Source organism: Callospermophilus lateralis, chromosome 2 (assembly GCF_048772815.1).
Source record: "Callospermophilus lateralis isolate mCalLat2 chromosome 2, mCalLat2.hap1, whole genome shotgun sequence".
Taxonomy (NCBI): Eukaryota; Metazoa; Chordata; class Mammalia; order Rodentia; family Sciuridae; genus Callospermophilus; species Callospermophilus lateralis.
Window position 1 is genome coordinate 22,959,493 of NC_135306.1, and position 23,462 is coordinate 22,982,954.

The window sequence follows — 23,462 nt, forward strand, 5'->3', positions numbered from 1 at the left end:
TCCTGCTCATGTTCAGACCGGGCAGAGGACTCAGAGGAAGATGAGACTAGAAGCAGGTGCCTCCCCTTTCACCACCGTTGCCACGTAGCTGCAGCTCCACACACAGACTAGCCAGGAATGTGAACAGAAAAAGGTTTCTCTGGAAGTAAGTAGATTGACCAGCAACCACTGAAAGAGTTCAGCAGTTGGGGTTTGGGGCTGCACCCTGGCAAGCAAGTTTGAAAAGTATGGAAGCCCAGGCTGCTCCTCCTGTGATTTAGATTCCATTGATTTAAGCTGAACCCCCAACATAAGTGATTTTTTTAAAAGTTACTCAGGTGATTGTGGGTGTGTGGGTGTGTGTGTGTGTGCGTGCGCGCACACGCACGTGTGTGCTTTAAACAACAGAACTTTCCTTCTCACGGTTCTGGAGGCTGTGAAGTCCAAGGTCAAGGCTGCAGCAGGTTGGTGTCTGGTCAGGGCTTCCATGTTGGCGCCTACTCAAGGGATTCTGAGTGGGTGGTGCTGAGGGAGACCCTGAATTAGGTCAAGGACCTTGAGACAGAACTCATCTGCCTCAAGAACGGTTGCCCAGAATGTGGGCCCAGACTTCTGGGGAAGACTTCTCAGTCAGTGATCAAATTCAGAATGAAATGATTAAAAGAAAATAAAATTTATGCAGCAAGGGTCCAGTTGCTCCTAGGTGCTCCCGATGTTCAAAGCTTGGACAAAACATGGTAACCAGATTAAAGTCATTGAAACCAGGCATTTTTAAAGAGGGTTTTATTATGATAAAACATCTTGTAACATCTTGTTTTATTATGATAAAACATCTTGTAAAACGTCTTGTAACTGTAATAAACTCAGGATTTGATACCACAGTATGCGGGGTAGGGGTCGTGGCTTGAGCACAAGCTTTATGCTCAACAGAGAGCAGTGGGTATGAATCCTGGCCAGCCCACCGTTAGCTTCAGGACCTTAGGGGGTCTCACTCGACTTCTCTGAGCCTTGAGTGCCTCAGAGAAGTGTTAAAAGGGGGGATAATAATATCTTTTCCTCAGAGGGGTCATAAGGTTGAAATAGGATGGCATATGAAAGCAACTTTGTTGGTTAGACTTTTTTTTAAATAAATATTCTTCTTTATTTTACATTTATGTGGTTCTGAAGATCGAACCCAGTGCCTCATGCACGCTAGGTGAGCACTCTACCACTGAGCCATAACCCCAGCCCCTGTTGGTTAGACTTATTGATGTAATTTTGAGTTAAAGCAAAGATGTTCAGAGAAGGTAGAAAAAAGACAACAGTCATGAGCCCCACGTGGAGTTCCCTGGGGCTACTGCAGCCTCTTTGGGGTGGGAGGCAGTCCTGGCCCAGCTAGACCCGCTTCTCTCTGATGTTCTACTAAAACCATGGTTCAAATGTTTTCACGCATTTTCTTTGATTATGAATTAAGCAGCTCTTTCTTGACCCGTTTTAAAGGTCTGCTACCCTTCTACATGAGGATCCCTACCTAGTAGAGCTTCCACCCCCAAGCCAATTCACACAGACTGTTGGCTAACCTTGGGTGGCTATCCAGGAAGAGTGGTGGGGTCACATGGCACTGAGATGTATAGGGAAGCCCTCTGAGCTTCCCAGATGGGGTCCTAGAGCAGGCAAGTTTCTCGAAGGGCCTGAGAGGTACCATGCCAACCCTCAGGCCCTCATTATAACAGCTGCTGTAACATCGAACAATAGACCTGTTTTTTGTGCAGCTATGACTTGAAGTCCCCACTAGAGGGCAGGAAATTTACACTAAAGATGATGGACTTTATTCTTTTCTTTTCTTTTTTTTCTTTTTTCTTTTTTTTTTTACAGGTGAGTGAATTGGATAAATTGTGATAATAATTGCAATAATAAATGGTTATATAACATTTATTGCACAATTTAGATTTAATAATGCATCACTTTCTATGAAAGAACAGGTTTCATAGTCCAAGAACTCTACCAGATACTTCACATATATTATTTCATTTATTCATTGCATTCTCTTCTAGCTCTTATCATAAATTATAGTTATAAAATTGTTAACTTGTTTTTCATTTTTGTCCCCACCACTAGACTGGAAGTTCTATGAGTATAACATTTATTTTATTCCTTAGTCTATGCTTAGTACTGTGCCTTGTAAGAGCTGAATAAGAACTTGCTGAATGAATGAAAGAATCCCGACTACAAAACCAAGAGGTGGGGACAGTTATTATAGAACAATGTGTTTTGTCATTGGTGAAATTATTTTCAAATTTCATAGTACCTCTCTTTGGGTATTTTAGATAAATTATTACATTATGTTTTCCCTGATATTCTATCAATAGCTTTCATGTTGTATGTTAGGGAGAAAAAAAACCTGTTCTTTCATAGAAAGTGATGAGTATTATTGAATCTAAAATCAGTAAGAACTTCCTCTAGAAGTTGTACTATTAATTACCTTGATTATAGGTATTGTATTTACCTAGATGAATTTGTGAACTTCTATTCTATAAAAGCTAATCTCGGGCCAGGCACTGTTCTAAGGATTTTGCATCCTTACAACAGTGCTATTATTGGCCCCATTTTACATATGGGGAAACTGAGGAACAGATAGAGTAAGAAGCTTTTCCTGCATATCATCAGTAGTAAGTGGAACATCCAGAATTCAAACCCAGAAATTCTGGCTGCAGACTCCATATATATAATCACTACATTGTTTCTAAATTTTACTTACAGATTTTATACAATTTTTACACCAAATAATAATTGGATAGGTAATGCTTTGAGTAGGTCACATAAAAACAAATTTGGGAGAATTTTTTTGCATTTTTCACAATCAATTTTTAATCCATCTGAAATAATAGGAATGGGGGATGGGAGTACAAACAGATAAGAAGGTGTAATTTTCAATCAAACTCTTTTTAGCCGGGGAGTTATTTTGCCAGTACAAACTATAATCCATTTTCTTAAAAAAAACAAAAACAAAAACACCAACTAACACAAAAGGCCAGCTGCCATGGGGCAGAGATCTTGGATTATCAACAGAAAAGCTAAAGCATAGGATGCAAAATCTTTCTATATTTTGCAATGTGCAATTAAAATAACATACAAGAAACGTACAACCCAGCAATTCTACTCCTAGGTGTACATCCCAAAGACTAAAAACAGGTATTCAAACCAAAACCTATCCAGGAGTATTTATAGCAGCACTGTTCACAATGACCAAAAGGTGGAAACAACCCAACTGTCTATCAATGGGTAAACCTAGAAGAACTTGAAGACATTATGCTGAGCGAAGCCAGTCACAAAAGGTCGCACACTGTACACCCTCATTTATATGAAATACCCAGAAGAGGCAAATCCATAAAAACAGAAAGCAGCTTAGTGATTCCTGGAGACTAGCCACAGAGGGGAAGGGAGAAAGACTGTTTAACTGGTATAAGGTTTCTGTTTGGGACGATGAAAATGTTTTGGAAGAAGATAGAGTGGCAGTTGAACAACACTGTGAATGTACTAGATCCCCTCAATTGTTCTTTTAAAAATGAGTAGAATAGTAACTTTTATAGTATTTGAGCTTTTCCTTTATTTCAAAAAAAAAGCTGAAGATGGAACAAATTTAAAAATAAAATTGACCCATGGCTTAAGTCTGTCAACTATTCCATTTTCAAGTACAATGAATCCAGCCTACAAAGGCTGCTCCATTCTTAGGTTAAAATATAACTAATCACCAAAGTACTGTCATTTGTTTCAATTGCTCTATTTGCTAAAAGGATAGCAAACATCAAAGAACTTTCAGAATGAGATACAGATATTCAGCTGAATGCAGATAAGATCTCTTTGAACATTATAATAATTGAATGTGATAAGCTATGTCCCCAAAATCTATAGGTGTTTGGGGTGAAATCAGTCTGAATTATGCACTATAAAATTCTAGAACATTCTCTTTCTTGAGTGGTGCAATTGCCTGGTCATTTAGGAGTTGGGATGGGTGGCTGACACCATGCATTTCTTTCTTCAATACCTGCTATAATTCTTTTATCTTACAAAGGCTGGGAAGCTTTTTATAATTATATTTTTCCCGGATTTCCTTGCAGCTAGGATAGTGCACACGGTTCAGCTCATCCAACTGGATTCCCTTAGGTAAGGTTTATGGGTAGATGCAGGATTGGGGCATATCTGTAGGTTTGATTCGTGGTGGAGACAATGTGATTTGGGGGCCAGGAGTTGTCCTGGAAGTTTCCCAACTTAGCAGGTGGTTCCTCTGTTCAGTAATTCCAGTAGCAATGGTACTGCTCTCATAGTCAGGAGCATGCCAGTTACCCATGGCTGTGTAATGGGCCATCCTGAAACACACTTACTTAAAATGACAATTTATTATGATTTATCTGGTCCCTCTGCTGTCCGAGCTCAGGTAGGCAGCTCTCCTTGGGATTTCTAATGAGGTTACATTCTGATGTTGGTGGGCTGCAGTCACCTGGAGCTCTGCTGGGCTGGATGTCTCCAAGGGCTCACTGACTTTGCAGTGGATGCTGGCTATTGACGGAAGCTGCCCTCTGAGGTTGTTGACTGAAGCAACTACATGCAGCCTCTGCACACTGCTCAGACTGCTCACAATATAGTGTGTAGACTCAAAAAAAGGCAAATTACAAGAAGAAGCGTTCCAAAAAGCTGTCAGAAGCCACAGGTCAGAGCTACCCCATATGAATGGACAAAGAGAATGTGGTATATATACACAATGGAATATTCCTCAGACAGGAAGAAGAATGAAATTATGGCATTTGCCAGTAAACTGGTGGGACTGGAAAATATCAGGCTAAGTGAGATAAGCCAATCCCCAAACACCAAATGCTGAATATTCTCTCTGATTTGTGGATGCTAACCCCAAACAAGGGAGGATGGGGAGGGGAATTATAGAATCTACTGGACTAGATAAAGGGAAGAGAGTGGGGAGGGGAATAGGAAAGACAGTAGAAGTAATTAGTCAGAATTTTCCTACCCTTGTCTCTGTATACATAGTCAGGATAACTCCACATCATGTACGTCCACAAGAGTGGGAACCTGAATAAAGTAAGTTACACTTTACGTATGCATAATATTCCAAAATATATTCTACTGTCATGTAAAACTAAAAATAAAAAGTAAAAAATGTTGGGGGCTGGGGCTGTAGTTCAGTGGCAGAGCACTTGTCTTGGACATGAGAGGCATTGGGTTTGATCCTCAGCACCACATTAAAAAATACACAAATAAAATAAAGGCATGCTGTCTATCTACACTACAAAAACTTTTAATAAAAAATAAATAAAAATTTAAAAAAACAAACAAACAAGGAGCTACCCCAGGAATAGCATAGCTTCCCGTCTACCAGACTTTCCTGAGCAGAGATTCCGTTCAGCAAGCCCAGATCCAGGAGGGTAACCGAGGCTCCACCTCATGCTGAGAGAATGGCAAATTCAGTGGCAAGAGTTTGTGATGGGAAGCAGTGTTTGTGCCGGCCTCGTTGTACCTGAAGCTCAGCTTTTTCCCTGATGCTGGTCTAATAATGAGGACAAACTTTGGGGGAAAAGTTGTATTGCTTTGTATTTGCTTTGCTAGCAAAGGAGAAAGGCACCCATTGACATCACAGAGGCCATCATTCTATCGGCTAGGGAGAAGAGAGGGCTTTCCAAAGGGGGATACAGTCAGCGGGGTAGTGCACAACTGTAATCCCAGCAACTCAGGAGGCTAAGGCAGGAGGATCACAAGTGTGAGGCCAGCCTGGGCAACTTAATGAGATCCTTTCTCAAAATAAAAAGTAAAAAGGGGCTGGGAGTATAGATCAGTGGTAGAATACCCTGGAGTCCAACTCCCAGTACCACAGAAAACAAATGAACAAATAAAAGTGAAAAGGGGATACAAAGGCTATTTTTCAAGCATCATTATCAATAGATCTAATTAATATTTAACTCATATCTGAAAGAGCTATTGTTCTAGTTTCCAGGTCCGGAGGTTCTTTACTCTCATGAACAGTGAGGGGGAGGGCAACTAGCTTGGCTTAGGACAGGAAGACTGTTAACCTGCTCCCCTCAGGAGAGAAGAGGAAAAATTTTTTTAAACATAAATTTTAAAATAAGCCACCAGTGGCTGAGCAGCAAGGTTTATATTCAGAGCATAAAGTGGACCCCTGTTACACTTGGAAAAATATGTAAGGATAGAGGCAGAATTATCTGGAAGGCCTGTGTTGCTCTTTCTGCTTTCCCAGTCCTTTATCAGCACCTGCTGCCCTGTATGAAATCTTCTACATCAACGGGCCAGACTGGGATGGGTTGTCTACAACTGGATCCTCATCAGTCTTGGTGGTCCTGACTTCTCTGCTCTGGGCAACAGCATCCTGACATGGTCTTCTCTATGTAACTGCAAGAGAGCGTTGACACGCTGGAGATGGGCAGCATTTGGAATTTGGAGAGCCCTGGCCTCAACTCAGCCACGTACCATTGCAGAGCTCCCAGTTCCCCATCTGGAGAACAAGGACGAGAATAACAACACAATGGCACCTGCCTCACAGAACTGTGACGTCTAAATGGACAGTACAAAAGCAATTTTGCCACCGTGCCTGGCACCTGGAAGGTCATGCTTGATGAAGTCTGTTTTGCTTGTTTGCTCAGCTGGGGTTGCCTCCCCCTTTTGGGGAACTGCTCCACATGGAGGCACAATGAAATTAAGTAACTGGCTCAAAGTTACCTGCTAGCAGTAGGGAAGGTCGAAGTCTCCATAGTCCATGGTCTTGATTCTTACATCACACCTCTGTTTAAGCTAAGAATTGAAGGTGGTTTCAAGGAAGCAAGGACAGATGTGCCTGCTGCCAAGGTTGGGGATGCAGTGCCGATAGAGCTGGAGGTGAAGGTAAGTAGAAGAGTGTTCTAGAAGACAGAGAGCAGCACATACCAGAGCTCCAAGGAGGAAAGACACCGAGGGCATTCAGTAAAACAAGAGAAGGCCGAAATGCCCAGAGAGCTTGCTCCCCTCGTTCCCGTCATGGCAAGGAAAGGGCACAATTTGTGGGGCCACTAGAGTAAATGGATGAGCTGTTTGCCACAGGAAGCACCTGTCCCAGGGTCTGTGGGTCTCGATCTTGGGCCTATCGATAATCTGCTTGCAAGAAAACTTGAAATTTGGGGAAACTTGACCCAGAGACTGGAGAGTGAGGGAGCCCAGGGCAGGCACAACCTCATGGGCCACGAGAAGGATTTGAACACTAGCTTGAGTGGACTGAGAAGCCTCCGAAGGACCTGAACCAGGGGAAGCCACGAGGTTCAATTTCTTTTGTGCCTTTGGGAGAATACTAACCGCTGCAAGGAGAATGGATAGGGAAGGACAGGAGGGGAAGCGGGGAGCACTGTTAAGAGGGTGTGTCTGTGTCTTAGAAACGATGACAGCAGAGACTGGGTTGGTGGTGGTGGAGGTGGAGACAGGTGTATGGGTACAAGATATTTCTAGAGCTAAATCTCTACAGCTTAGGGATGGATTTTATGTAAAAAATGAAGGAAAAAAGATAGTGACATTGCTTCTTCCCCAGGGTTCTCATGGGGAATTAAATTGGACTTTGTAATGTTCCTCTAAAAGTTAAACACACAATCACCGTGATCCAGGACTTCCAACGAAATTGAAATGAGGGACTCAAATAAATAAGCATACACCAATCTTCATAGCAGCATCCACATACCAAAAAGATAGAAGCAACTTAGTCATCCACAGATGAATAGACAAATAAAATGTGATATGTCCTTACAATGGGAAATTATCCCACTATGAAAAGGAATGAAATTATGATACATGCTACAACATGTATGGACCTCGAAGACATCACGCTAAGTGAAATAATCCAAACACCACATACACACACACTAAAACAAACACTGAATGATTCTTCCCATATGAAGTCCCTAAAATAGACAAAATTGTAGATACAGAAAGTATACCAGAGGTTAGCAGGCCTTCATTGAGATGGTAATGGGGAAGTCCATTAGCTAATGAGTATAGAATTTCCATCTGGGATGTTGAAAATGCTCTGGAAATGGATAGTGGTGATTGTTGCACAACATTGTGGATATACTTAGTGCCACTGAACTGTACACTTAAAAATAGTTAACAAGAGTAAATTTGGGGTTATGCATATTTTATCATAATAAAAATTTTTGAATATGCACAGAGCAATTAGTACCTACTTGGTCCATTGCAGTTTGGGCTCAGGAAATGTAACTGTTTTCGTATGTCTTGTCTACTTTCTCCTTTTTCAGAGGAATCTCCCTTACTCTATAAGACTGAGAACTTGGATTTTATAAGTTTGACCTGGAACACTTCTTGATACCCGAGTCCTTCTCCTTCGCACCTGGCTCTCCTGTGGACACTGCCTGTTACCACACAGACCCCCAAATTACAGTCCACTCCACAGGATGAGGTCCCCTTCACTGGAACCAGAGAGAAGACTTCCTTTCCTTACCAACCTGCCCTGTGGGTTTGTCTAAGCCCCTACCTCACTAGCTGTAGGGGTGGGATTACCTCAGATTGAAATTATTGTAGGAAGAGGAAAAGCTAAGAATCCAAGTAACTTAAGCACTCCTGGAGTCACCCAGTAAGAAGAAACCCAAGCTGAAGTCCTTCACAAGGGCAGGACTCTCTCGTGTCTGCCCCCACTGATTACCTGGCCCTCCCAAATTTTGGCTCTCAAAACAACTCCCCTAAGGGTTTCCTCTTCAAGTCTCTGAATCTCCACCCACCGACGCTGACCTTTGCGTTGCAGGGTCTCCAGTGCAAGGTAGTGTCTCAGGAGTGGTACCCCAGGGGTGAATGGCATCTGTCGCCACCCAGGTTTCATTGAGCAGCTGGATCCCTTGCACCCAGTGGTCCTGGGTCCTCTAGGTCCAATTTGCACTACCATAGGCTCCAGCAAGAGCCATGGGAAGAGTGGGTTCCTTTCATGAGCCAACCTGCTAGATGAAGCACGTGACTCTTTTTCAGACATCATGTAGCAGGTAAAATATAAATATATAGAGAAGGAAAAGATTTCCTCAAATAACAGTATTTCATTCCTACTCCCAAATCTTGAACCCTGAGCATCCTTGTAGTTTACTTCCTGCTTCCCTGGGGGGTCTACCCAGGGGGTCTACCACCCTGTGGGGCAGTGGTCACCGTCATTTTCCAGCAAGGGCTCCCAGCCTCAATCATATTTTTAAATTATTCCTAAAGACTCTTCAGGATGGGATACCATTGCCACTTCCCCCCTTACACTATCATTACTGTTATCATAAAGGACAAGAAAAGGAAGGCTTATTCAATAAGTGGTATTATGACAATTGATGATTATTTGAAGGAAAAGAATAGCTAGATTCTTGCCTTATACCTAATACTCTACCAATAAAATCAATTTCAAATGGATTAAAGATGTTGATGTTAAAACAGAGAAACCATATGAACTAAAAAAAAGGAACTTGTATTAGTCGCTCAGTGGTAGAACATTTGCCTAATATGTGTAAGGCCCTACACTTGATTCACAGCACTGCAAAATGATGATAATATTAGAATAGCAGCCTCTATCTAATTCTCATGGAAATACCGCAATGATGGACACAATGAAAAGACAAAAACTGTTAATACCAAAAGATAAGTGCTGACAGAAAATGATAAAATACAGTAGAAATTGAGCCCAATTTTATGGCAGATGCAGCTGGACCAGCATGGAAAGGTCTCATGTTCAGGTGGAGAGACCCAACGATAAAAAGAGATGAAACAGCTTTGGCCATCTCCCACTACCTATTCTTTATCCAGGGACCCAGGAACCCAGGAAAAAAAATGGGTAAATATAGACCCAGGGAACCAGAAAACTAGCGCAGTGGAGAACTTTAGAAATATACCAATCTTCCAGCCAGGCACAGTGGCACATGCCTGTAATCCCAGAGGCTCTGGAGGCTGAGACAGGAGGATTGCAAGTTCAAAGCCAGTCTCAGCAGTGGCAAGGCACTAAGAACTGAGTGAGACCCTGTCTCTAAATAAAATACAAAATAGGGCTGGGGATGTGGCTCAGTGGTCAAGTGTCCCTGAGTTCAATTCCCAGTACCCTCCCCACACCAAAAAAGAAATATACTAATCTTCCAACATTCTCCCCTCAGATTAATTGAATCAGACTATTCCGAGGAGGCGGTTGAGCAGTGGAGTTTTTGCCATGTAGCCAGGTGGATAACCAACCATGCACACAAATTGCTTAGATGCTCTTCCATAGGGCAGGTAGGGAGACCAGGAGATCACCCTGGGCCATTCTGACCACCCTTATAGTCTGGGAAGCCCCTCCTCACTGTTTCTCCTATCATTGTGCTACACTTTTTTTTTTAGTTTCCAACATTTCCTTCTTCCTTCTTAAATACTGGTCTTCTCCAGCATGTGGCCTCTTAAAATATCCTCAGTGAAAAACCTCATCCAATTCCAAGCCTTCAGTTGGCACATCAAACAGAAGACTTCCATCCCTAGGAGGTAGAGTGGGTATTTTCTCCTCCAGAGCCCTCTTCCAAGAGCTCACACCTCCCCGCTGAGGAAGTGCTGTTCAACTCAAGCTGGGATACCAGGAAGGGGCCTTGATGAGGTAAAGACGGCAACTTTCTTTAAGGCACATAATAACACAGAGGGTATGTTAAAAGTCATCTTGGAGAAGACCCATCCATCCTGAACAATTCACCCCTCCTCCAATAGTTCGAATATTATCATGAACCAGGGCCCAAGATAAAGAAGTTAGACCTGGGAAAAGAGAGGAGAAAGATGAATCAGGAGCATAAAGGATGACTTCACTGCCCAGTGAACATGAACTTGAAACTAGTGGGGAAACCAAAAAGAAAAAAGAAAGAACCCTGGGGGCCATATCTTGATTTTATGTGTTCCTGACTCATGGTGGAAGTTTTGCAACATTTTCACAAATAACGACATCTGCATTTCCAGCTCAGGTCTCTCTATCAAGTGTCCAACACCCTCCAGATGACCATAGGCACCTCAAATATACCATCTAAAACAAATCCCCTTCTTCTTGCTTCCCCTAACCTGCTCCTCCCCTGAGTCTATCTCCGTGAAGGGACTGTCATCCCTCTACCTAACATGAGTCAAATTGTGTCCTCCTGGTTCACATATTGAATCCCTAAGCCTGGAATCTCACAGCATGGCCTTATTTGGAAATAAGTTCATTGTAAATTTCATTAGTTCTAAGTTAAGATGAGGTCATTAAGTTGGGCCCTAATCCAATGACTGGTGACCTCATAAAAAGGAGAAATTGGGACACTAAGACACACAGGGAGAACATCATGTGAAGACAAAGATCAGTGATTCTTTTATAAGTCAACAACCCCAAGGACTGGCAGTCCACCACCTGAAGTAAGAGGCACAGAACAGAGTCTCCCCCACAGCCCCCAGAAGGAACTGAACCTGCTGACGCCTTGATCTTAGACTTGTAGCCTCCAGAACTGTGGGGCAAAAAGAAAGATCTATTGCCAAAGCCACCCAGGTTGTGGGCCTTTGTTAAGACAGCCCCAGGAAGTAAATATGTCATCCAATGAAGATTGGCCCTCCATCTCCCCGGTCCCTGCTGGATCCTCTCTGTCTCATCTCTGAACATGAAAGTGTCCTGTGCCCTTGGCCTTGTCTCTGCAAGGATATTGGGGAACTGGCAATCTGTGAGCATCCTATTAGAAGAAGACAGAAAAGGACTTAGTTGACCAAGTGGAACAGGATGGGTCACAGCTGAGGTAACACAGAGGGGCCATCTGGCATTCGAAGGGGATGTAGAGATGGTGGAGCTGGCAAGCAGAGCGGGAGGTGGCACCTGGCTGTGGGTGAGAGAAACACCAATGTACCGCTTGGTTGGCAAATACCAAGAACACAGCGGCTGCATCGAATGTCAAAGGGGTGGGGCTGGCTCAAGGCCAGGGCTCCCCTGGGCTCTGTCCCATGGCAGACTTTGGGGCTGGGCTTTTGCCCAGGGTGTGTGTCAGGATCTGACATGAGATCTTATGTTGGTCTTTGCTGTGAATTCCCCTAATGCACGGCCACAGTGCAGCGTCTCCGGCACCAGCTCTGTGGGGCTGCTGGCGAGTTGCTTTTTTATTTTTAATTTTATTTATTTATTTATTTATTTTGGTACCGGGGATTGAACTCAGTCACTCGACCACTGAGCCACATCCTCAGCCCTGTTTTGTATTTTATTTAGAGACAGGGTCTCCCCGAGTTGCTTAGCGCCTCGCTGTTGCTGAGGCTGGCTTCGAACTCCTGATCCTCCAGAGCGGCTGGGAATACAGGAGTGCACCATTGCGCCTGGTGCGGTGTTGCTTTTGACAGCTGCAAACGAAGCCAGCAGGTTTTGATGAGCCAACAAAACCTGTGTCCAGCCCGAGGTGTGTGAGCTGGGCAGGCACCTGCGTTCCTCAGCTCGGGCTCCAGCGCTGCAGGAAATGGGGGAGCTCCCTATAGCTCTTGGAATTGGATTCTAAACTTCAGGATCAAGCAGTGGAGGACTTGGAGTAAGAGACCTCCTGGGCCTCACAGAGGACCCCAGCAGCTGTGCCTGCCTTTCCCTTCATCCCCCACCCCTCGTCCCTGCTTCCTGCCTGCACCATCTTCTTGCTCTTCTCTCGCCCCATCAATCCCTCCTTGTCACCATCACCTCCTTCCTCTCCCCTTTCCTTGTCCCCTCTCCAAATCTTCCTTCTCACTAGGACTTCTCTTTCTCCTCTTTCTTCCCACCTCCAACCTCCCTCCTTCTCCCCTCCCTTCAGTTTCTCCCCCTCTCTACCTTTCCCTTCCCTTCATTTCTCTCCTCCACTTTCTCCTTCCACCTTCTCTCCTCACTTCCTGCTCTGCTCTCCACCCTCCCTTTGCACCCACCGCCCCCCTCTGCCTATCCCCCTCCCTCTCTCTCCCTCCCCTTCCCCCTGCCTCACCCCTCAGTGTTTGTTTTTCTCCCGGATCCGGATGAAGGGATTGGCCTGCCCGTGGCCTGCCCTGCTTGGCTTTGGGCACCCGGGGTCCTGCTTCATGGCTCAAGGCTCCTCCTGCACTCAGGCCCCAGGGCAAGGACCCCCTGTCAGCATCCAGCTCCTGCGAGCCCAGTATGAAGGCCTGAAGAGGCAGCAGAGGACCCAGATCCACCTCCTGGTGCTCCCCAAAGGTAAAGCTGGGCAAGTGCTGGGGGAGGAGGACTTGTCTGTGGGCAAAATGGAGGGCAGGGCCATGCTCTGTCAGTCTCTTGCTGGAGAACAGCAGAGTTGCTGCTGGTCCAGTCAGACCCAGATCAGGGGAGACCTGAGCAGGACAGCTCCACACCATCTTCCCCCAGGCCAAGTAAGCCAAGGGCCTCAGCCCGGCATCTGACCAGTAGTGCAGTTCCTGGCCTGTGCACCTGGGTACTGAGCTTGCTAGACCGGTCAGCCTGGTGAACCAGGTTTGCCCCCTTGCTCAGCCAGCTGGGGTGACAGACACTCTGCTTCCTGCCTGGATTTAACAGAGGCACCAACTGCAGACCCAAGAAACTGGCTCTGGAGAAAGAAGACATGGCATTCCCACAATCCTGGGCCAGAGGAAGTACAGGAAGCACTCCAGGCTCATCTAGCCTCAAACAGCAGCCAGGGCAGTATGCTCAGGCACAAAGCCCCCTCCTCATGGGGAGACCCCCAGCCCCTTTAGGAACTCAGATTTCATTCCAGGATGAAGTTAAGGACACAGAGGCTCAGAAAGTAAGTGGTTGATAAATCCCAGCCCTTCATCCTCCAACAGAGTGGAACAGGCCAAGGGAGGAAGGAAGAGCCTCTGGAAGGTCAAAGTCACACCCTCAGAGTTTCTGCAGGTATTAGTTCAGTTCAGTGGGGAGAAAGAAAGGAGAGCAAAGCAAAGCTGGAGTGGTCTCCCTTTTGTCAAGTCAGCCCAAGAAGGAATCAGGGCCCAGAGGGCCCTTATTGTCCAGGGCAGGAAGTGCCCTTCAAAAGAAGGCTCTGCAAAAGGCCACCAAAGGAAAGCTTTGGGAGACAAATAGGGCACCTCTGAACAGAAGGAGCCCAGCTCTCATTACTCGGGCTGTTGTCAACCAGTGGGATCCATCTGGATGGAACTGGCACAGCCAAAGGCCCCACCTCAGCAGGGCATAAGCTGCCAAGTTCTAATGCCCTATCCCACTCTCAGGAGTATACCTTCAGGCATTCAGCAGACATTTACTAAATTACACCCACATGCAATGAAAACCATGTTTAACACACCTGCAATTCAGGCTCACAAATCCAATGTCTTAAGGGCATGATTCAAAAATATTAAAAACACCTCATACTTGTCATTTCCCATAGAATCCACCATCCCCGGCCCCACCCTCCCTGCTGGTCCTTTCTCCTGCACTTGGTAACAACACTTCCTTTTCCAACACGACCATGTGATACTTCATGGCAGGTTAATGTAAAGAGTGCTCAGGTCCCCCAGGCAGGTCAGGGTCTCTCGGGACACTTGTAGCAGTTTGTGGTGCTACAATCTTTATATAATTGTGACAGGTAGCGTGCTATATAATGAAGTGGCAGTCATGCATGAGGTCTTAGAGCAGAGCCCAAGTTTGCCATTCCCAGTCCCCTGCAGACCCAAACAAAACAAAACAGATTTAAAGAGCAAAAATGGTATGAAATTGTTCTATGCTCTTCAATTGCCTTAATTCTTTTTTGCTTGGACAGAGCAGAAGCAGCACTATTTCGAAAGTATGGGGGAAATTGCAACAAAGGTTCTGCTCTGGGGCCAAGTCCAGGGGTTTGGCTATGTTACATTCTCTCCTTTGTCCACTTTGGACTGCAGGCTGGGATGGACAGTTCAGCAGGTCCTCCTCTGAAGACCTGCCTGTCTACCATGGGCCCTTTCCTGCTGAGACCAGTTCCTAGCTTCTCCCATTATATCCCCGTCCTTCCTTGTTCTCCCATAAGCACATAGGCTTCAGAATATCTGTAAAGGTTTTCATGCTTGTTACTTTAAGAATATAGTGCAGCTGCTTCTCGGCTCAGTGGCTCATGCCTGTAATCCCAGAGACTCAGGGGGCTGAGGCAGGAGGTCGTGAGTTCAAAGCCAGCCTCAGCAGTGGCGAGGCACTAAGCAGCTCAGTGAGACCCTGTCTCTAAATAGAATTCTGTAGGCAGGATTGTGGCTTCTCTAGAGATGGATGCCTCTATTTTCTGTTCCTTCCATTTCTTTGGGATTCCTAGAATCAGGGCTCAAGGGTTTCCTTCTGATTTTCTTCCTCCAACACAATCTCCTCCCTGTTCTTGCTGTGTACTTTGTCATTTTGGGGCCTCTTTAAGATAAGAGGGGCCAGGACACTCAAGGAAACTTGACTGACATCTCAGAAGACCCCCAAACCAGTCACTGACTAGCTTTCTATAAGAAAATGCCTTTCTGCCACCCCTTCAACCCCCGTGGCCACAGAGAGTTCACAAGGAATTACCATTTTCAACAAAATAGTGGGGGGGGCAGGGAGTAATAGTGGCCAGGTGGTGGCGCATGCCTGTAATCCCAGCAGCTCAGAAGGATGAGGCAGGAGGATCAGGAGTTCAAAGCCAGCCTCAGCAATTTATAAGGCTCTAAGCAACTCACTGAGACCCTGTCTGTAAATAAAACACGAAAAACAAGTTGGGGATGTGACTCAGTGTTTAAGTGCCCCTAGGTTCAATCCCTGGTAACTGCCCCCACCCCAAAAAAGTGATAGTAATATTCCTGAGAAAGAAGGGAGACATCAGTCTGCATCTTCGCCTCTGAAACCAGTTTGGAAAAGCAAAACTTCTCAGATGTCTTCCCCAAACAGTGTCTGTAGTCTAGGAGAAGGACAATGGCCAGTTCTCTACAAGGAGGTGCTCAGAACATGGCTCCTCCTTCCTCTGTAAACTCATTATCAGAATCTCAGGAAAGATACAAACCCCATAAATTTCTATCAGGCATGGTGGTACACACCTGTAATACCAGCTACTCGGGATGCTGAGGCAGGAGGATCACAAGTTCAAAGCCAGCCTGGGCAACTTAGTGAGACTCTTAAATCAAAATAAAAAGAACGGGGATGTACCTCAGTAGTAGAGTACTTACTTAGCAAGTACAAGGCCCTGGATTTGATCTCTAGCATTGTAAAAAATAAAAAAATAAATAGAAACAACCTTTTCCCCTGGAGAGTGTAAATGTATCTACATGCATGTGAGTGTGTGAGTCAGTGTGCTGCTACTATGACAAAATGCCTGAGAAAATCAACTTAAAGGGAGGAAAGACTTATTTTGGCTCACAGTTTCATAGGTTTCAATCCACAGTCATTGCTTTGGACCTGTGGCAACATAGTACATCATGATGGAAGTGTGTGGTGGAAAAGGTTACTCACTTAATGGTAGCCAGTAAACCAAAAGAGAGAAAGAAACTGCTGCCCCACTAGTCCCTTCAAGGGCAGCCCAATGGCCCAACTTCCTTCCACTGTGCTTCACCTTTTAAAGATTCTACCATATTCCGATAGCACCACAGGTTGGGAGCCAACCCTCTAACACAGGGACATTTGGAGGACACTCCAGAGCCAAATTACAGTAGCATATGTGTTATCTCTTGCTCCTACTATTTTTCTGACCTCAAATGCTGATTCCCATCTCTTCCCAGAGCTCACACCCTTCACTTTTAACCCTCCACTATGCTTGAATTTTTCCATAATTAATTTGCTTATTGTATTTCTGCTTTTCAAGGACAAATCCAGATGAAGGTGTGGGTTTTGTCTCAATGTTCCCTGCTATATTCCTAGGACCTAGAAAAAATGAGGCCTGGCACATATTCAGTCCTCAATGACTATTTATTGAATAACGATGTAATTGTATGTGAGTATGTGTGCCTTGGGTCGGGGGTACATGTGTGCCTGAGCAAGTGGGACCATGTGTGTCTCTGTGTATCTGCACACGTGCAGTGGACATTCTGGGTATGGCCTTTCTTTATCCTGAAAGCTCTGAGCCCCCTAAATGAGAGAGCTGCCTGTGTATCTTCCTTTGATGACGCTGCTGACGCCTTCTTTTCTCAGGAGGACACACGCATAATTCTGCTGAATCCATGATCAGTCCTGTTTGGATTAACAAGGAGGCAAGGAGCTCCCTATCCCTGGAAGAGGCAGATTCTGAGGTGGAGGGGGTTCTGGAAGAAGCCGACCGAAGCGGTCTTCAGACTCCTGAGTCTCCATGGCACACGCACCTAGAGATGCATCGCTTAGTCCAAACCTTCCACCATGAAACCAGTCAAGTGAAGCCCAAGGGCCAGGCTATGGGGTCTGACCAAAGGCTCCATCCAGAAGGAGACCCACACTTGTTTGAAAACAGTCACCCGACTCTGCAAGGAACCAAAGTCCCAGAGACAGGCCAAGGTCGATGTCAGGTGGGCGGTTCCCCAATAAAGATCGTGGGACCCAGCTTAAAAACTGACATTCAGTTTCTTCCTTCCATAAAGGACTCCCACAGGTCTGGCAGACCTGCTTACTATCCATTTCCCCGGAGGAAAACTCCCAGGATTTCCGAAGCTGCCCGGAACCTGGGCTTATATGGCCCAACCTGAAGTTTTCTGCTGGGCCACAGATCTGTCTCATCAAAAAGCCAGCAAGGCAGAGTCTCTGGCTCCCAGCAACAGCTGGACTATCCCAAATGTAAGAACTGCGGGAAATGAACTTCATAGTGGGAACATGAATGATCTTGACCTTCAAAACACCAAGAGGTCAGACTGCTCACCATTTAGGATCAGATAGTACTGTCGGATCAAGCATCTGCTTCTGTAAGAAGAGTTCACTATGGAGCCCTAGATGTCCATTCTTTGGGGGATCCGGTAGGACACCCTGAAAGAGGAGAATTCTGAAACAGAGTGAGGACTTTAGCCAATGGGGTACCTGAGCAATGCCCAGGGCGTAAGGGGCATAGACAATCTTGATTTCAATATTTTCTGAGTCCTCCCTCAATATATTCTGAATAATACGAGTCTGAGCATTCAGAATCTTTTCCTGGCTGCTATATCTTGGGGGCTGTGTCACTTAGAAGTCATTACACCCATTTGTAGCAACCACACAATTTCATTTGTAGCCTCCCATAGAATATGGTCACCCTGAGTAAGCAGGGTCAGATCAGGGCCAAACTGACTATTTTGTGTGTTTAAGGGGTCCATAGGAAAGGTGGCCATCTGTCACCTGTCACTGAGACATGCCAGCCTCGTCACAGACTAATCTCCTTCCATCCTTTCCTCTCTTCCTTTATTCATCTTTCTCTCTTCTCTTCCTGCAAATTAACTGCATATTAAAGACTTCCAATTATTGAAAATATATAGTGATAGAAGACCAAGAAAAAAACAACAAAAAATGAATACTCTTTCTTGGAAAATTTTTTCCACAGTCTGCCCCATTTTTAGCCTAACTGGGATCCCTCATGTCCTTCCTTAGGTCCAATTCGTGTTTTTAAACCTAAAAGTCAAGTAGGTGCTGTGGGTGATGTGAATGGTCACTGTTTAACTTCAGCAGTGACATTTAAACACTCCTAAGGTGATTTTCTCTCTTCTCAGATTCTCTCTCTATGCACCTGCTCCTGGACGACCCAGAAATGAACTCCAATATGAGGATTCATTGTTATTCCTTTCATAGATGATTAGTAAGATATAGTTGTTTCTTATACTCTAATGAAAATGAAGGAACATTCTTTCTTTTTAAATTTTTTGTAGTTGTAGATGGACAGAACGCCCCCATTTTATTTCTTCATTTCTATGTGGTACTGAGGATAGAACTCAGTGCCTCATACATGCCAGGTAAGTGCTCTACCACTAAGCTACAGCCCCAGCCCATGTTTTTCTTTTAAAACAAAACAAAACAAAACAAAACAAAACTTTGTCCTTTGCTTTTGTTTTAAAAAGGGTCTCACAGGCAACCTGTCTTAGTTTATTATTTTTAAAAAAACTTTTTTTCTCTCCTCATTGTTCCAAAGGCTCCTGCAGGCCTGGCAGTACGTGCAGGACACCTCTGTTCTGCATACAGGATGATGGAGACTTCATGGATGTGGAGTCAGCACACTGGGTTTTAATCCGGCTGTTCTTGATGTAGGATTTGGACTACTTAAATCTCTCAGTTTCAGTTTCTGTAAAAATAAGAGAGAAAATGCCCATTTTTGAAAGATTGAAAATAATGTGTTCACCTGGGCATGATGGCACATGCCTGTAATCCCAGCGGCTCGGGAGGCTGAGGCAGGAGAATCATGAGTTCAAAGCCAGCCTCAGCTTAAGCAAGGTGCTAAGCAACTCAGGGAGACCCTGTCTCTAAACAAAATACAAAATAGGGCTGGGGATTTGGCTCAGTGGTCAAGTGCCCCTTAGTTCAATCCCCGGCACCCCCCAAAAAGAAAGAAAGAAAATGATGTGTGTAAAAGTTTCTGGCATTCTCAATAAGAGGCAGTGGTTGTTATTTTAAGTTCATTACATCTCTCTCTCCACTTCTCTCTCAGCCATCAACCTCCTGCAGACTGCTTCTGTTCTGAAGATCTTTTTTTTTTTTTTAGAATTTTTTTGAATATTTATTTTTTTAGTTTTCAGCAGACACAGCATCTTTGTTTGTATGTGGTGCTGAGGATCGAACCTGGGCTGCATGCGTGCCAGGCGGGGGCGCTACCGCTTGAGCCACATCCCCAGCCCCTGTTCCGAAGATCTTTAGCCATGAGCTTCTGCCCAAATTCAATGACTTCTTTAAAAATTTTCTTCTCTTTTACATCTTCCGCATTCGTGACAATTAGCATTGACTTTGTGTGTCTTCCTCTCCCATTCCTCCTATAGTTTTGGGATCTCCTAGCTCATCGACGTCTTTGAGCTCCTTTAGGTCAAGAAGAATGCTTCATTTTTCTTATTGCTCCAGCACATGGAGAGGGTGCTTGGTAAAGATTCAAATGAATGAGTTAGAAAATCAGAACCATGTCCCTTCTTACTTCCTGCTCAATGGCACCAATCTCTCCGTTCCCCTTAATTTATAGATTTTCAGGATTTGATTATTTTTTCTTTAATGAATTCTCGGTTAGGAGTAAAAGTGGAACAACTAATAGAAGTAAGATCATTCTAAGGAGAAGGAACAGGATGTGTAATGACCCCGAAGGACAAAAGATCCTGCTGTGTTTGAGGAACTGAAAGAAGGCTGGTGTGATTCTAGTACAGTAAACAAAGGCAGGAACAGATGCTAAGGCAATGTATTAATCAGGACAGGCTATGTTTTGCTTCAGTAACAAGCAACCCAAATCTCACAAAATAAACATATTTTTCACTCATGAAAAGTCTACTATATGCAGTGGGCAAAGTTCCAGGGCAGCTTTTCTCCATGTACAGTGTTATCAGCAACTCACATTTCCACACAGTATTCTCCTTCAGCATAGCAGAAGGAGAAAGTGCATAAAAGTCATATACTGGCTCTCAAATCACTTTTGCTCACACTTCACTGTCCTAAACAGTCATGTCTGTATGAGGAAGTATGATCATCCCATGTGCCTAGAAGGAGAGAAGAAATAGAAACATGGCTGAGCAGCACTACAGGCTAACACAGGTAGATTGCTAAGGGCCAGGCTGATGACAGGCCAGGTTGTTAAGGGCCTCATAGGCATCCACAGTATTAGATTTCATTCTGAATACAATAAGCACCCTCTGAGGGGTTTAACTAGGAAACTAAAATGATTTGATTAGTAGTTTAACCAGATCACTCAGGTTGTTGTAATAACAATGAATTGAGGGTCAATTTAAGAGACAGTGTCAGGAAAGAAGTGGGCAGGGCCAGTTTAGTGGGAGGGATACTGTTGGTTTAGGTGAGGGAGGAAGTAGAAGAGATGGAGAAAAGCTAAATACATTTGATATATATTTTGGGACTAGAATCAGTAGGATTTACTAGGGGACAAGTGCAAGTTCAGTTTAAAGGATATTGAGTTTGAGGTGCTCGTGAGAAACAAAGGTCTAGAGTAGTCAGGTGGATATAGAAGACTAGAATTGGGGGCTAGAGATAATGAATTTAGGGGTCACTAGTATGTAGAGATACTTCAGAGAATGAGAAAGGATGAGTCCCCTGCGCAGACTGTACAGAGAGAATGGTCTGGAATGAGCCACGCAAACTCCCATTTTGCCTAGGAGAAAAATCCCTAGTCCTTACTTAGAAGAAATGGGAGGAAAGGAGAAGGAGACAATGAGGGACACTGAGAAAGAGTGACCAGGGAGAAAGGAGAGCCAGGAGGTGTGAGCCTTCAGAACTCAAGAGGCAAGAGTTGGTGCCAGACGCTTTCCTAACTGAGAACCCACCACGAACCCCCTTTTTCTACAGCCCTGACCTTCAGCCTGCAGCTGTGTTTCCTTGAGCAGGGGTTTGAGATGCCAGGGTCCCAGAGGTGATGCTACCGGATGAACCTCTGCATCCAAGGGCAGGACAATCGTCAGCAAGATCAGGGTCAGACTTGAGGGATTGCTACCAAGGCTGGCCTGAGGGTGCCTTTGCCTTTCCTGGGGAACAGGCTCATCTGCGAAGTTATGTGGGCAGAGGATTGGGTATTCCAGTGGCAGAGCTTGAAGGGAGGGGAGACTGGGGGAAGGGCTCATGTTTGTGCTCTTTCAATCCCTTCCCACAAGGCTGCTCCTGCCAAGAGCATTGGACCAGAACGATCTGCTTGTCAGTCACACACACACTTACACTTACCCCCTACCAACTCCTGAGCTGTCAAACCTGCTGGGGCAAGGGCTCAGGTTACTAGCTTGGCAGGCACACTACCCAGGCCTCTGATTTTTTTCTTTCCTGTGCTGGTCAGAGCTCTCTCCACCCTCTGCACAGTGTTAGCCCAAGGCGGCTTTCCTAAGGTAGAGAACCAGCTCACCTGGTGCCCTAAATCCTGGACCAGGCAGGTGACTTTGCTTAGAGGGCCCCAGCCTCCCAGTTCCCAGAGAAGGCTCCCCCAGGTGGCTGCCACACCTTCAACTTGCACCAAGCAGACCATCCAGTCTCCTCTTTGCTGTTGTAGACAATGAACTTGACTTGAGTTACCTCCAAGAGCCCTAGAGGATACCATGCCCTGGGGCTGCGGGAATATGGGCAGACCAACCCAATCCGTGCAACACCCCCCGCCCCAGGGGACAGACTCCCCCATGCTGTCGCAGGCCGAGTTCCTAACTTTGAGTCACTGTTGTTAAGGCTGTTCGTTCCAGTTCTTAAGATTTCAAACTGCCTGAATTTAAAAGTCCACCTCATAGTCAAGTCAGATTCCATCTACTGCTCCCAAGTACCCCGCCCAGAATAGTCTCCATTTGTACCTTTAAGGGAGGGGCGTGGTCTTCTGGCTCACTAGCCCGCGCTTTCCTCTCGCGATTGCGCCACCTGGGGGCACAGGTAGGGAGTGGGCACGTCCTTTATGAGACTGCCTGTGGTCACCGTCTTTTCCCTTGGCCGGTTACACGGGCCTCGCTCTTCCTCTGCAGGCTAAATGTGGACCCGTGGCGCGACAACAGGCTCCTGCTGTTGAGGGACTCCGTGGCCCTGGGAGTCCGTGGGGAGAAAGGTTGGGCCAGATCCAGCCGCCTCCCCCACCTCGGCTGCACTGAAGCTCCGTTCTTGACCTTTGCCTGGATTCTTCCACCTACCTCTGCTGACCCAACCGGGCCGGTGGTCACAGGCAGCAGGCAATTTCTGCACCTTCTCTTCCCAACCGTCCCCCACCGTGGTTTTCCCCTCCAAAGTCTCCCCATTCTCCTGTGCCAAGCCTAGTGGCTGAGCAGTCATTCAACGAGAGAATAATGAGTGGGCCTTCGGAGGCAGGAGAGAAGAAATGAGGACAGGTAGAAGGAGACAAACAGGGAATGAAAGACGGACCTTAAATTATTATTTTTTTAAACCTCCCCCTCCTTTTTTTTTAGTTTAAGATGGACCGATACCTTTATTTTATTTATTTATTTTTACATGGTGCTAGCACATGTGAGGCACTGGCTTTAATCCTCAGCAACACATTAAAAAATGTGTGTACACACACACACACACACACACACACACACACACACGAAGAAGAAGAAACAGTCCTAATAGCCTATACTGAAGAGGGAACGGAGGTGACAGGGAAGAAAAGTCATGCCCTGCCAGCCCCCATAGGAAAGGTACTGCGCATCCTTCCCTTTGCTCTAGAAGTCCCTGGGCCTGTGACTGTGAAGCCCCAGGTGCGTTTGCTTTAAGTGTACCTGCTTGGGGTGGTGGTGAAGAGCAGGCAGAATCTATGTAGAGAGACTTTATGCCTTTCCTGAACACCAAGTAGCTCCTGCATGCCAGATTCTGTCTGGGACGAATGGGACAGAGACATAGAAAGTCATGCACTTTGTTCTTGAGGGTGAGCAAGGACACACTGAAAAGGCAGAACTCATGGGGTAGGTCTTAGTTCAGGTTGCCATGATTAAGTACCTTCAGCTGGGGGGCTCATCAACAACAAAAT

The 23,462-nt window shown here is 45.4% G+C and overlaps 1 protein-coding gene across 1 annotated transcript; it reads left to right on the forward strand.

The window, feature by feature from the left end:
- The first annotated feature begins 12,960 nt into the window (after nucleotides 1–12,960).
- C2H9orf152 (chromosome 2 C9orf152 homolog) lies at nucleotides 12,961–17,565 on the forward strand. Its single transcript, XM_076841024.1, has 2 exons — nucleotides 12,961–13,156; nucleotides 17,042–17,565. Exons 1-2 carry the CDS (start codon nucleotides 12,961–12,963, stop codon nucleotides 17,563–17,565), a joined length of 720 nt encoding a protein of 239 aa, XP_076697139.1.
- Nucleotides 17,566–23,462: the final 5,897 nt, after the last annotated feature.